This window comes from Epinephelus moara, chromosome 20 (assembly GCF_006386435.1).
Source record: "Epinephelus moara isolate mb chromosome 20, YSFRI_EMoa_1.0, whole genome shotgun sequence".
NCBI classification, from domain to species: domain Eukaryota; kingdom Metazoa; phylum Chordata; class Actinopteri; order Perciformes; family Serranidae; genus Epinephelus; species Epinephelus moara.
This window is the reverse complement of record NC_065525.1, coordinates 18,622,913-18,637,271: the sequence shown is the minus strand read 5'-3', so window position 1 is coordinate 18,637,271 and position 14,359 is coordinate 18,622,913. Positions and strand designations below refer to the sequence as shown.

Genomic DNA, 14,359 nt, shown 5'->3' with positions numbered 1-14,359 from the left:
TTTCAAAGCTTAACAGTTAAACATGGAATTGATGTTACTGCCTTTTAGTAAAATTGAGATAAAGTAATTGTGGCCATATGACAACACCATACTGTATAAATAGCGGGGAAGATGGACATAGCACAGACCTCTGGGGTACCATGGGAAGCATCTTTGTGCGTCAAGCTACTAGTCTCCAACACTTTGAAGTTCTGTTTTGAAGATGAGATGAGTTTGAAGCTCTTGAAGAGACACAGACCCAGCAAATGTTGCGCTTGAAAGAAATGAAATGACAGTTTTTTGTATCAGTTGCTAAATTAGCTAATCATTATTATTTGAGGCAGAGTTTTAGCAATGTGCGTAATTATTAACCCCAACAGAACCATCAAAAACAGGCAATTTGTTTTAATAAAAGTAATCAACTGTAAAGCATTTTTCTCCTGTGAAATACAATGTTGTTATAGAGATTCAATTATCATTACCCACTGAGTTTCTCTTATTTCCCATCACAGTCTGTTCTTTGGCTTTGGCTTTTTGTGCAAATGCGTCCGCAAAGAAAATTGGTTTGTAATTTGACAGATTTTTTCATACAGTGTAATTTACACAGTGGCGGCAGCTGGTGACAGCCCGACATTGTTTCCTTTGTGGAGCATTGCTACCTAATTTGAGACGTTCTTAAACTTGTTTGTGGAGCATTGCTACCTAATTTGAGACGTTCTTAAACTTGTAGCATGAGCGTATCAAGAAGGCTGTTGACGTTTGTGTTCCCGGCAGTGCTCGCGAGCACGAGAGAAATGACGTTTGTGTTCCCGGCAGTGCTCGCGAGCACGAGAGAAAAGCACCTTATCTGATCATGGCCCGAGTAACCTGTGACAATGGAACTTTAATAGAAACTCCTGAAAAATGTATTAGCCGTGGCTCCCGTGCTCGCGCATCAGCTCTCCCTTTCTTGTGCCTGAGCTTCGGCAACAAGCTCCGATCAAGATGCTGTCACTCCCTGACAACGCTGTGGCTCTCCTCCCTTTTGTTCTGTGATCTTCACCTTCCTGAAGCTCTGATAAATTGTCTTTTCCTTCCTTAAGTCTTCCTCCACCTCTCCGCGTCGCTCCTTTGCCCCCCTCGGTTTTCCCCTCACATTTCTACTCATTAGGATACATCCATATCTCAAATTCTAGCTGGCAGGATCATCGCAGTGCAAAGTGTTGGGAAGATCACAGGGGTGCTCTTAATGATAGGTGTGTGCAGGGGCGATTTCTAAATTACACACCCTCAGACAGGGCTGTCAGATGAAAGGAAAGAGCATAAATCCATAGAGAGAGGAGGGGGATTTGGCAGGCGAGAGACAGAGAGGGATGTAAACCTTTCCAGGACAATGGCCAATTAGATCCAGCAGAGCGGTAGCACAGAAAAGGTAAAGTACTCATAACGGTGTACAGTATGGCTTATCTTCCTCTTCTTTTAGATTATATTGCAATCGACCAATCAATACCTGTTTTTTTTCCGCAGTCACTTTCCTTCCTCATGTCATTAATGCTCTATGATCCTTTCTTTCCCCTTTCCACTCCTTTATTTGATCTTTTTTTCCATATAGCAGTCATCTCTCGTCGCAAAGCTGTTTGTGGTGTTAAATCATCCCGCAGAAGCGACAAGATTTACTTCATTAAGTAGTGGCAGAGTGCACTGCTTCACTGGAGAGTAAGGGTAAGAGTCTGTCCTCGTGGGCTCTATCAATAACCATTAAGGATCCTCTCTCATTAGACCAAACCTCGTAGGCCTCCGGGGCTTGAGAAATGTGCCCTGCCGTCTTATGTGATGGAGTACGCTTTAGATGGCATCACCTCTGTTTGAAAATGCAAATTGCAATAGTTACTTTCCCCTGAGGATGATTGCCACCAGCGCTATGTACACAGCCTTATTCTCACTCAACCTCTTTGCTTAATCAAGAAGAACCCCACTCTCCTATCAGCAACCCCCAGTTTGCTCTTCAGCTCCTCCCTGTTCCTCTCTCTCTCCGTCGTTTTTCGTGCACACACACCTCAAACCCATTCAGCATATCCAAGCTACTGCAGTATGATTATTCATATGGCAATGAGGCTGCTGGATCAAGCTGGCAAAGGCTGCTACGGCGTGATGGGAGTGTTTCCGGATGATGACTTAGGAGTCCTGCAGCTTCTCTGCCAAGAGCAGGGAATTCAAACTTAATCAGGGCAAGGACCCCTCCCTCCTCTATCTCCCAGAGAGCTCCACGGGGTGGAGGCCAAAACAGGAATAGAATGAGAGAGACAAAAGTCAAAGTCTAGGCAACATCCTGCACTCTCCCTCCCTCTGTTTTCCTCGTAGGGAGCCAGAGGTTTTCTCCCATGAGTGATGGGTTCATTTTGGGGCTATTGGAGAAACTTTTCTGTTTCACTCAGAGAGGGGACTTTAGTAAGATTAGCTTTGTTCTGGTCTATCAGTCCTATCTAGAATCTTATCTCCCTTGCACACACACACACACACACACATACACACAGTGCTCCACATTTCCACACACCAAGCCTGTTGTCCATCCATCACCCAGGAGCCACAGCCAGTGCTCCACTCGAAGCCCAGACAGCGAGCTCTGTAGCAGGGCTCCCGGCCCTCAGCTCGCCCTGTCCGCAGGACATGGTCACACCAAGGGGAGGAGGCAATGATCGGCCCTGATCAATAATACATCGACTGCATTAAAGCTTATGAATAAGTCATGGGCGGAAAGAAGCCAGTCGTCAGGGCACACACACACACACACACAAACACACACACACACACACACACAGCAAAGTGATCTTTTACTTAGGCCAGGGAAGATGAACAGACAGAAAAAGAGAACAAAGCAAGGGCTTTAACTTGTAGGGAATTTATCACCCACCCACTGACATTTTGTTGCATGTTGAAGCTCCACTCCGTCTTTGCTCTCTACCACCCACCCCCAATCGCTGCCATTCTCTCTCACTCCCTCTCAAGTAATGGCCTTTTTCCTGCGGGTGGAATAAATAAGTTATTACATCCCTGTGTCCTAAGGCTTAGCAAGGACCGTTTGAATATAAATAGTTCATTTGCCTCCGTAGTGGAGGCCTCGCTTTGTGCCATATAAATATATTTGTAATTACTTTTTCTTTTTTTTCTTTTTTTCTTTTAATACGAACAGCAGGGGGTGACTGTTTTGGTTGACTGGAGATGCAAGATGAAATTGCCTCACACAAATAAGTCTGCCAACGTTTTACCCCAAACACCGTGTCAGACAGGAGGGAGCTGTGTGAGAGCGAGGGGCTTAGCTCCATGCACACTTTTGTGTGTTGTGCTGACAATAAAGAGTGAACAGCCTGTGTGATGCTGCAGACAATCTGAATACTGAGTAAAAATTGGTGTGTACAGAAAGTACAAGTGGCAAGTTTGCCAAGAATTTGAATGGGAGCAGCACTTTTGAATAATTAATGTCTCGGATGTATACTTAAGAGAGATGGTATAACTATACAGCAACTACATCCTGCGTGTGTGTTTATGCACTCTGTCCAACATCATCATTTCTTTTGGCAGTCTGTAAGTTGGCGCTCGATGCCAAGGTGTGTGCGTCTGCATGTGTGTATGCAAATTACCGCTCCTTAGTTAAACCCTGAAAGTGCAAAACTTCACCATAGGCATTTTTTGGAGTTTGTCCATTAAGTTTCAAAAAGCCAACAGTTCATCAAACTGTTTTACAACTCCGCTCACAGTTGCACACGCATGTGCTCGCTGGATTCATGCGTGCATACATTTGTGCCGCTCTTTGATGAGTTTGTGTTGTGATGATGCACTCCTCGAGGAGGTGCAGGAAAGGGGAAAGGAAGCGGCTCTTTGTTTTTGCCAACAGAAGTGTGTCAGACAGGAATACTCAGGGAGCAGCGCTCAGAAAGATTTCGCAGCCTATTAACCGACATGTAGATTTTTTCTCAGAGATTGTGCTGCATACAGCATGGGGCAGGAAAACGGAGGCGTGTAAAAGCGAGGGAGAGGGAGAGAAGCGGAGATGGATAGAAATGTGTCCTTGACAGAGCGATAGGAGATAGGAGAGTATTACCAAGTCATTAAATTTGTACAAAATGTATTAATTAGCTGCCTCCATGTATAAGGGATATTGCATCATAGATAGAAAGTATGTTTACACAGCCAAAGCTGCTGTGGTGAGGGAGGTTTAAGGTCCAGCAGTGTGAAGGATTTAGGGTAATGTATAGTTGGAAATAGAATATATATGTTTTTATTCATTTATAATCACCTGAAACCAAAAATAATTGTGTTTTAGTTTAGTTACCTATTTTGGTGCACAGCTTTTCTGTTTCCACTGTGAAAAGTTGTGGATGTTACCAATGAAACTGTTCCTCACCATCCCCATTTCTGGTCTGCAGTGTTCACAGCTCCACCTTTTAGTACCAGATATGTGTGCTAGGTACACTGCAGTCTGTTGATTGGTTAATAGCGGATCGTCACTCTGCTCAGGGCTGAGTTGTGGCTGGTTTTTAGGCTTATGTAACCACTGTTCATACCATGGAGAGTTTTGCATATAGTAAAGTGTAACTATAAAATGAAAGGATGTTTTGCTGCCTTTTGTAGCAGCTGCAGACTAAGAAAACATATCTTCACTTATTGGGCCGACTGTCGGCAACTTTTAAGGTGGAACGTTTACTTGTTACTCACTGTATGAGTTGACAACGTGAATCCATCAGCACACCTTAAATTGCAATGTGACAACTTTGACCATTACTTTAGTTTTTATTGTCTCTCTTGGATGACACTTTTAATAATGAGTGGATCTTTAAGCATTTAATAAAAGTATTATTATTATTAGTAGTAGTAGTAGTAGTATTTTCAACCAGGTTACGTGAACTGCATATATCCCATTGATCAAGACTCTCACTGCAGCCTGTTTAATTTTGTTCGAAAATGTCAGTGTGTTCTGTGGAAGATAAACGAGGTGCAGACTGATAAAGGAGGAAATACAGTGAGTGCTGGACGGAGCAGTGAGTGACAACAAACCCGCCCACATTTAAGAGTACTGTTTGCGGTGGAAACGCTAGGGTCTAGGTACCATGTCTGAAGGGTTACTTCTGGTTCCCAAATTACCATACCGACAGTGTTTGGTGGAAACGGGGCTTTTGTTGTTTCTACAGTAGCCCAGAACGGACAAACTAAACACTGGTTACACATTGGACCATCTCATTTTACACATCGGCCACCATAGTTCTTCTTTGAGAAGTTGCAGAAATGCCGCTGAATCCTAAACCCTGCATGGTAAGATTTAGGCTCAGTGAGATTAAACAACACTGAAAACTCATTGATGCATGAATAATAGAATGTATGGGAGAAAACATTTTCTCAAATCTCTGTGGTGACTGTGACCAGTGGCTATCCACATTCAACCAATATTTAATTTGAATACACTAAACTCATAACACGGTGTCAGCTGCTCGATATTGTAGCTTGACAGGCAATCCTTTATCTTTTTTGGCAATTTGATGCCAGTTATTTATCATAAGGCTGCTTACACCTTTGCTTTCACCCCTTATATTTGTGTTTGCTTGTATAGAAAAATCACAATCTCTTGTTTTTTATTTCCATCACTAGCTCGGGACACAACACATGAACCTAAAACTGGAAGATGTTTTGCACACAGTCACATTGAGTATACTGTATAACTGAGTGTTGTACAGTATGCTTTAGTAACTTTAATATGTTGGCATGCTTTTTTTGAAGAAATACTTCACCCACAAATGATCATTCGTATATCAGTTACTCACCTAGTAATGTTTTTTGTGAAGAAAATTTTGTATTTCTCACATGCCTCCAGGGTGAATGAAGAATCCAAGAACAGAGATAATGAATTGAGGTAATAGGTGTACACATTTAACAACAGCAAACTCTCGTACAACTTGTGCAGCATAATCCAAGTGTTATTTATCCAGTTGTATGCTCAGTATTTCTCTTGAATTTTAGCAAAACCCTCACTATTTAAAACACTTAAGCATACGATAAACGCACCTTGGCAAGCGCATGCTGTTGAACTATGTTTGTGGATTCCATTTAGCAGAGTTCAAACGCACGCTCTTGCCCAAGTGCACAACTCATTCGTGCAAGAGCCTGTTTATGCAGAAGTGTTTTAGATAGTAACATTTTAGCAAAAATGCATGTGTTTGGGAAGTACTGAGCACACAACTGAATAAATTAGACCCGGATTATACGGCACGGTTAGCGGAATCTTCATTCACCATGGAAGCATGCGAGAAAAAACAAAGTTTTCTTCCTCAATTCAGCGGCGTGAGTAATTGATATACCAATGATCATTTTGTGGGTGAAGTATTCCTTTAATGCTCGCCGCGCTTGTTCTGGGGAATGATTCATTCGTTTAGCTTACTGGGTTGTGTAACCGTTTGTGTGAGAGATAATATTGCTTGCTGTACAAATTACCTGTTGCTTTATTGGTTGTCATGAACGACTTCTCCCTCCGAATGTAATAACTAGGGAGCAAAGTGTGTGCGCCGCGGTTACATACTGATGGAGCTGCGCGACTGACTGTGAACAAATGGGTGACCTTATAGGTTCATGCAGGTTGTTCGTTTTAAAGCATCCAAATACAGCTTCATTTTGTAGCTATGATATCTTTTCTGACCTTGAAGCTGTCAAGTATATCTAAAGCAGAAAAAGCACAGTCAGTCAAGCTGCCATAGCACTTCCCTTCGCTTCTACTCAGGTGTGTGCCCTATAAAACTGTGCATCAGTGTGACATCAGATTTCATTCTTGCTGTGATAGACAGTAAATTCACAAATATAAATGCAAACCAGCTGTCCAAGGTCATAGGAAGTGATTGTTTTAAAAAAGAAACATTTGAGTGGTGAAATTAGATGGCGTAGCTCTAAAGTGCATTGAATCTCATTGAATTAAACAGCATCCACATACAGTAAGTGTGTGTTTAGAGAAACATGCTGACACGTAGCCTTTTGAAAATGGATGTACCATAGACATATAGGGGGAATATTTAAAATAGGAATGGTGGAGGGGTGGAATGAGAGAAGTTACAGAAAGAGAGTTGTGTCTCAGGGAGGAGCAGTGCTCCATCACCCTGACGACATTGTCCAATTAGAGCATATGATTAGTGTAGACTGTCTCCAGTGAAATTGAATCTATCAGCCAGGCTCGGATTGCTACAGGTCCCTGCAATTTAGCTATCACTTTGTCTCTGTCACCGCAGAGCTGCTAATATAAAACCGACAGAATGGATGATTTCTACTTAAGGCATAGCTTGATTGAAGCTGATTACATTTCACAAAGGTTTATTATATTTCCATAATATGTGCGCTTGGTGGCAGGGTGTGTGTGTGTGTGTGTGTGGGGTGTGTGTGTTTGTGTGGCTGCATGCAGGTGTTGCAGAAGAGAGAGTTGGAAGAGTTACAGTCAGATAATTTGTCTCTGCTCTGTTTTTACTGTCGTTTTTCTCCCAGGCTACCAGAGCCGAGGGCAGACCCAGTGAATCCGCGGGACTTTGATGACAATGATTCCGGACCATCCATGGACCACGCCCCCTGATACCGGCAGACCAGACCCCTACTACATCCACCTGTCCTTCAATGTCTGCTTCAGGCAGCCGTCAGCCCCGTCGAGCTGTCAGCCTGGCCCTCTCCCTCCCTCTCTCTCTCTCTCTGTCAGCCATCTCCCTTTTTACCCATGCTCCCCCTCCTCCCCAGAGCCTGCTGGCAGTGAACTGACCTTGAAGAGGGCTTGCTGTGACAAATATGGATGGCCACGTCTTTTCTGCTCTCAAACTTTTTTAATTCCTCACTAGCTACTAACTTTCTTTAATTGAAGCACGCAAGTTATGTGCAATCAATTACCATCAGGCTCAATTTCCACAGCCAGTCAGATCCTTGGCTTACTGGTGAGCCTGGCTGCCTCAGACAGGAGCCCGGGTAGGCAGCCGAGCGGAGCATCTGTTAAGCCCAACAGATGTCAGAATTGGGAGATTCTGTGGCACGGCGCGCCTCACTCTTCATTTATGCACAATATCATTTTGTTTCTGTTGTATTTTTTGACAAACATTCTGGACCCTCCCAGACATAGAAAGGGAACATTTTTCAGATGCCACAATGCCTTACATTTAAAGAGAATATATTACAGAGGTGATCCGGGTTTTATATTTTGATTGTAAAAGTGTCTTGTTCTGTAATGTTGTCTCTTGTATTTCCCACCGTCCTGTTGCCTTCACCCCTCCTCTCCCCACAGCCTCTGCCCTACCCGCTTATTTTTTATGCTTGTAGATTTGCACGCATTTCCTCGTGTGCTTGTCAGATCCATTATCAGGAGCGGGGGACATTTTGACACCTATTGATTGGCGAATGTTGCTGAGTCTTTGTTAGGTGAAAATCGAACCGTAATTTGACTGTGCAAAATAGCACTCCCGCGGTATCAGCTATCTATGCGCTGTAATGTAAAGGCTCATTACTCCTGGCCAATCTGCAGCGTATGACGGATTGCAATCTAGACGAGTGTACGCACTTTTTACCTTGACCCGCTCAGCCATGGCTTTCATTCATGATGTACCGCTGCGAGTCTGTCTGTGTCAGCAGTTTGTTTTTAATGTGATTGATTCTGTTGCCTTAAATCCAAAATTGAAAGCGGTGTCACCTGCAATATGTGGGACATGTTTGACAACAACATGACTTTACTGTACTGTAGCACTGCACTAAGATGCACCGAGAGTAGTAAACCCACCCAAGGGAATTGTCAGTGTGTCAACAGCCTATTGAAATAACTCCAACAGCTCAGTCTTTATTGTAGTGTAACATCAGACAAAAGTCTGACTGTCTGATGTCTCTTTTTGTTTTTATTTGTCTATTTTTGTCTTAAATCTATAAATAAACAGCCACTTTCTTAGATTGGATGTTGAGGATGACATTCATATTTCCACTTTTGGAAAAATTCCTGCATTATTTGTCTCTTGCAAAACGCCACAAACACCTGAACACCATCAGTCATCCGAGACACTAATATCAAAAAAACCTTGCAGGCATGCGACGATGGATGGAGACAGGAGGAGAGATGAAGTGCTGTAAAGAGGGGATTCAGGAAGGGGAGGATTTCTTGTCTTCCTTCATCAAAATGCAAAGCAGCAACCCATCCAGATAGGGCTGGGAATAGTAGGTTTGGAAACAAAGGGGGTTGATGGAGCAGGAGAACTCTTTAGGGTTTCTGCTTTTCCACAGATGCATTTAAATGCAGACCGGTTTCATTCCTACGGATCGAGACGAGCCAGGACCCACTTTCATCAACTGGCAGCCTCAATCAGAAAGCCTTTGTCTCTCTGCTGCTCATTTTTCTTTCTCACTTTACTTCTCTTGCCTCTTCAGAATCACACCATGTGGCTTACACTGGCTGCACACCTGCTTTCCACACAGAGCCGCTTCATCAAGCCAAGAATGCTTTCTCAGCGTGTCTGATCCCACCGCATTGAGATATTGACTCCGAGAAACTCATTTAGCCGGTGGTCACTGCTATCTGGGTGGTAACACATCTGGGTTTGCATTCTCTTGTGAGTTTCCCTTTACAGAAATAATGGGGCTTAATGGTTTACCGCATGAGGCATTGATCCTCAGCATTCACTAAGCCACTGCTGACTGACCAAGCACCAGAGCACTCAAACCCTTTTAGAGATTTTACTTGTTGTGTTTTAGTGTTTCTGCAGCTAAATTGATTAAAGTAAGCCTAGGAGGAGGCATCGCCAGATACAGGCCCTCTGCGCTATCAAAAGGAAGGCTGGGTAATCATTACCCCGTCATCTGCGTAGCCTCCGTCATGGAGTCCGACCTGATCAAAGAAATAATAACAAACCTGAAGGGGGGCAACAATGTGCCTGTTGTCTGGGGAGGAAATGGAGAGGAGGAGATTGTCTGATCTAATTTAGCCAGGGAGACCACAAGGTTCCCTTTTTTTCCACACCCAATTACACCTGCTCCTCCAGGTTCACTTCACCGAGCATGTTCACACAGAGGCACAAAGAGGCGCAAATAAACACAAGCACAGCCGCGAGACCCGCGCTTTCCTGATGGGCAAAGAGACTATTTGTGTATTTGTATTGACATGAATTAATTGCTTCATGGGTTGTGAGATTGAATTAGCTACGTGACGTGCGTGCAAGTGGCGATGCAGCTTTGATTGCCGCCTTTAATAGAGCTTATTTCTTTCCGCCGTCATTTAAAAGACAGTTGGTGTCTGTGGCTTCACAGTAATGGAGCAGCTCCACCACCCACCAACCCACCATGACTTAATGATTCTGTTTATTAGCATGCAAGAGCTGGGAGAAAAATAGGAAATTTCGCTAATAAAAGACCACACTTTGCCTTGAGACGTACGTATCTGTTTGTGTGTGTGTGCGTGCTGCATGTGTGTTCATTTAAGTATTTGTGAGGATGTGCATTAGCCTGTGAAAAATGACAGTTTATTTGCGGAGCCCCACACCTCTTGTACCATTCAAGAGAATGTATTGCTTGTCTCACAGTAAATGCACTTTCTTATTCATCTTTCCCCTTGGCCTCTTTACACACACACAAACACACAAAAATGAGGGAATAGGCATCAGTCAAGGGATTTTTACATTTTCCACTGTTTGCTTTGGGTCCAACCACTTGCTGAAACCAGAGATGACTATTACAATACATGACATCACTTGTGGTGTTATGAAAGATCTTCGAGGTTAACATATTAATTCTTTACTTGGGTTTCCAGTGTGTTGACTTTGCGTTTTGGATCCGAACTGGAGGTGGAGAGCAGATAAAATTGGCATCTTGGCTCGGAAAATGAGGCCCATAAATGCACACAACCCAAAAAAATGACATTTCTCCATGCAGGGAAGCGCTCTCTCCATTTTTTGGGTTGTATTTTTAGTCACACCTCTCACTAACACCTCCAGCTTGTCTCCATTTCTTTTAATGTGTCCAACAAAAGGCTGAAGCACCTCTGAGAAACGCTAACGGGGAATAAATCAATCTCTTCCTAGCCGTTGATTTTTGGCTCGCACGAGATCCAGTCGGCGAGAAGGTGACGCATATCGTGGACCATTCCAGACTGACTGACAGCGGGCATCTGTCAGACGTGGCAGGTACAGACAGCTGTCTGGCAGCCCCCAGCTCATGAACAATGACTGGGTGGAGACGAGATGGCCGGGGAATCCATCTCTGCAGTCGACAGCTCCCATCACTCTTGCATCCCCGAGTCAGCAAAGACACCTTAGGGCTTCTGTCTCTAACCTCTGTGCAATCTTTTCCTGTCTGAGCATCCCGCTTGGACAAGTAAAGGTATTGTAGAGTAGAAAGGGAAAGGAGACTGGAGGGGATATTGCAATCAAAAGAGCAGCAGATGAGCAGACTCACACCAGGCTTTAGAATGAGGATTAGAGTTTAGAATTAAGCTTGCAATGGGGAGACATAAAACTGGTCGCACGCAAGGTGATAAAGATGGGGATCATGATGGCGTGGATGCAGTGGAAAGGAGCCGGGATGCTCGGTTTCCTCCAGCTGATAATGGAACGTGCCTCTGAATAAAATGAACATCCCGCCTAGATAACACCTACGGCTGTTCCTTCTGGGAGCTGTAACACATTATACTCTCTCTGTCACAGCTGTGATGAATCATCCACACAACAAGGATGAATGTAGAATGTAGAGAAGTGGGAGGCAAAATATAGCCTTAGCAGGCTCGCTCTCCTCAAAATCTCTGCCCAAAGGTACACGGAAAAGACAATATAATACAATATATATGTCTATATAGTAAAATCAAAACAGAATATTAAATTACTTGGTTGACATGAATATGTCTGCATGTGTATGACATCTAAAACTGATATGTTGTATTAAAATCCTCAAGATGTTTCCTTTCCACAGAGTTTGACATCCGCCCACACTAACCGTTCAGAAAACCTGGCAACCTGTCTTGATCCACTCATGTTTCCACCCCTCCATCTCTTACTCACTCCCCATCCTTGCTCATGCCTCTCATCATTCATGCTGTGTACACAGTCTGTCCCTTTCTGGTTGCCCAGGCTCCTCCGGAGCTTGTTAATTGCGTTGGTGACACAGGTCTGTGTGTGAAGCAGCAGTAGTAATTGCTCTGGCCTGGCCCGAGGTGAGGAAGGGTGCAGCTGTCTGGCCTCCAGGTCTGCCCCAAGGCTACGAGATTAGATACACGCTTCCATGTTTGATGAGATGGATGGCATTAGCAGTTTTATCAGGGACACGGTCTGCCGTCAAACTTGCGCTGCTGTCCTCATTGGGTTTGCCGGATTCTACTGCAAATACAGTATAAATATGGTATAGGTGTGTTTTGTTGTTATTTTGCCGTATAGCTCGCCAACAGTTGGGAAACAGTTTGTAGAATTTTGTGATGACCTTTAGATTACAGCAGAGGCACCGTGTTATCCATTCAGTTTATTTGTTTCTCTTCACTCTAATACAGGGAGCTCAAATGCCATCACTTTGCATAATTTGTAGACCCACATGCACGAAAGTGGCAGTCTTAAACGCCTGCTGTTGTACAAATAGCTTTCTCTCAGTTAGTAGTTTAGTGTCAGTGGCCCCCATTCATCAAGCTGTTCTGGAAAAGACTGGAGATTCTACCATGGAAATTATCCTAAATAAATCAAAGCCAGCATTTGGAGGGAAACCAGTGAAATCAGTTGACCATTTGTAAATAAAACACTTGATGGTGCGGTTTGATTTATTTAAAGGAAGGCTTGGCACACCATGGTGAAATTTACTGACGCAGGAGTTGATTTTGCTGTCGAGATAGGGGTTCTGGCACAACTTCATGTGCCTGCAAGGTTAGTGGAGAAGGGAGAAATTCCTAAAGATGAAATCCTAAGAAAATACTTGTGGTATTGAGAAAAATCACGACCAATGAAAACAGGAGTTTAATCCAACTAGTGCAGCAGCTGTCTAAAAGATGCCTGTCCGGACTGGGTTGATTGCTTAGCTTGTGGTATTGCGGCTTGCGCTTTCTCAAGGACAGCTCATCCAAACAAAGGTTTTGAGTACCTCTTTACCACTGCCAACATTCCCAGCTAGACAAAGGGTGAGAAGTAAAGCAAAACGGCGTTTGCCTGGGGCTCCCGAATCACTAAATCCTCCACTGAAAACACACTGAAGGTGTGACTGTGTGTGGCCAGAAACACCACAGAAATACATTTAGCAGAGTTATTAATTTCCAAATAGGCGTATTAGTCACTTGCTTTGACATAACTACCGTTGTGGTTATAAAGTAGACCGTGGATTTAATTAGCAGAGGTATTTTGCCTGGGGTAATATTATTAGTGTTAGTACTGCAAACTTAAACAATTGACTTGCAATGGCAGAGTGGCACTGCTCCTGTATCTGCTCATGCTCAGTGACTCTAGGGAAGTGAAGAAGAGTTCGGTTGTAACGTTAGTATATCCAGCATCCCACAGCAAAAGTAAGCTCAGTCAGCAGGACCCTGAAGCCCTGCCCTTGCTGCCTCACAGAGCGCTGTTTGCTTGTTTATTCAAAATCTATTAATATTAAAATGCCATGTGTCCAAACTGCACCAACTTCGCCCTCCAACTGTGAAGCAGATCAGATGAATGGTTCTTGAGATATGTGAAGGACAGACAGAGACTCCTCACTTTGTAGTTAAGATTAAGGCAACCGGCCAAAACCTGGCAAGGTGGCTCAGTGGTTAGTGGGGGGCCTTCCTGCATGGAGTTTTCTTCCCATCCCAAAATACATACATGTAAAGCAGGAATGCCCCTAACTTTACCCTTGACTAACTCACTGGCCTTAAACCTTGACTTGGTTCCTCGGGGCCGCAACACAGCTGCCCACTGTGGCTAACTGGGTCAAATACTGTACAGAGGACACATTTCATCACAGTGACTAATGAAGTATAACATAACAGGTGTTGCTTGAGTTTTCAACTTCAAGGTTGCATGAGTTGCTGCCAAGAGTCGAGTTTTTTGGCAGTCGTAGAACTGGGCTTAAAGGATGTCATAGAAATACGTTTTGGAAAGCGATGGAGGAAGCTATTGTGTTAGAGTATGGCTCCCTATCCTCACCAGTCTCAGGTCAGAAAGAAACAATCTGCTTTACAATTTTACCACCCTCTGGTGTGAACCAGCACAGTGAAATTTACATGTACTTGTTCAGCCAATCAGGAGGAATCCATCAAACTCCTACTCAGTATGCGATATGATGAGCTCATTCATTTCTGCCTGCTCACAGTCAGATACTGTTTGTAGAGTTATTCTGCCCTGCTTTTGGTATTCTGTGAAATCAGGCAGTCAGGATGCATTTGCTTGACTTAAGATAATGGCCTTGCGTCCTTGGGGGA

General features: G+C 43.8%; 1 protein-coding gene across 1 annotated transcript in view; it reads left to right on the top strand.

Moving 5' to 3' along the window:
* Positions 1-10,367, top strand: part of trim44 (tripartite motif containing 44) — a 59,864-nt gene extending 49,497 nt beyond the window's left edge. The window contains exon 6 of the mRNA XM_050073751.1: positions 7,471-10,367. Within this exon, the coding sequence (XP_049929708.1) occupies positions 7,471-7,555 (85 nt within the window). The 3' untranslated portion in view covers positions 7,556-10,367. The remainder of the gene's footprint in view (positions 1-7,470) is intronic.
* Positions 10,368-14,359: the final 3,992 nt, after the last annotated feature.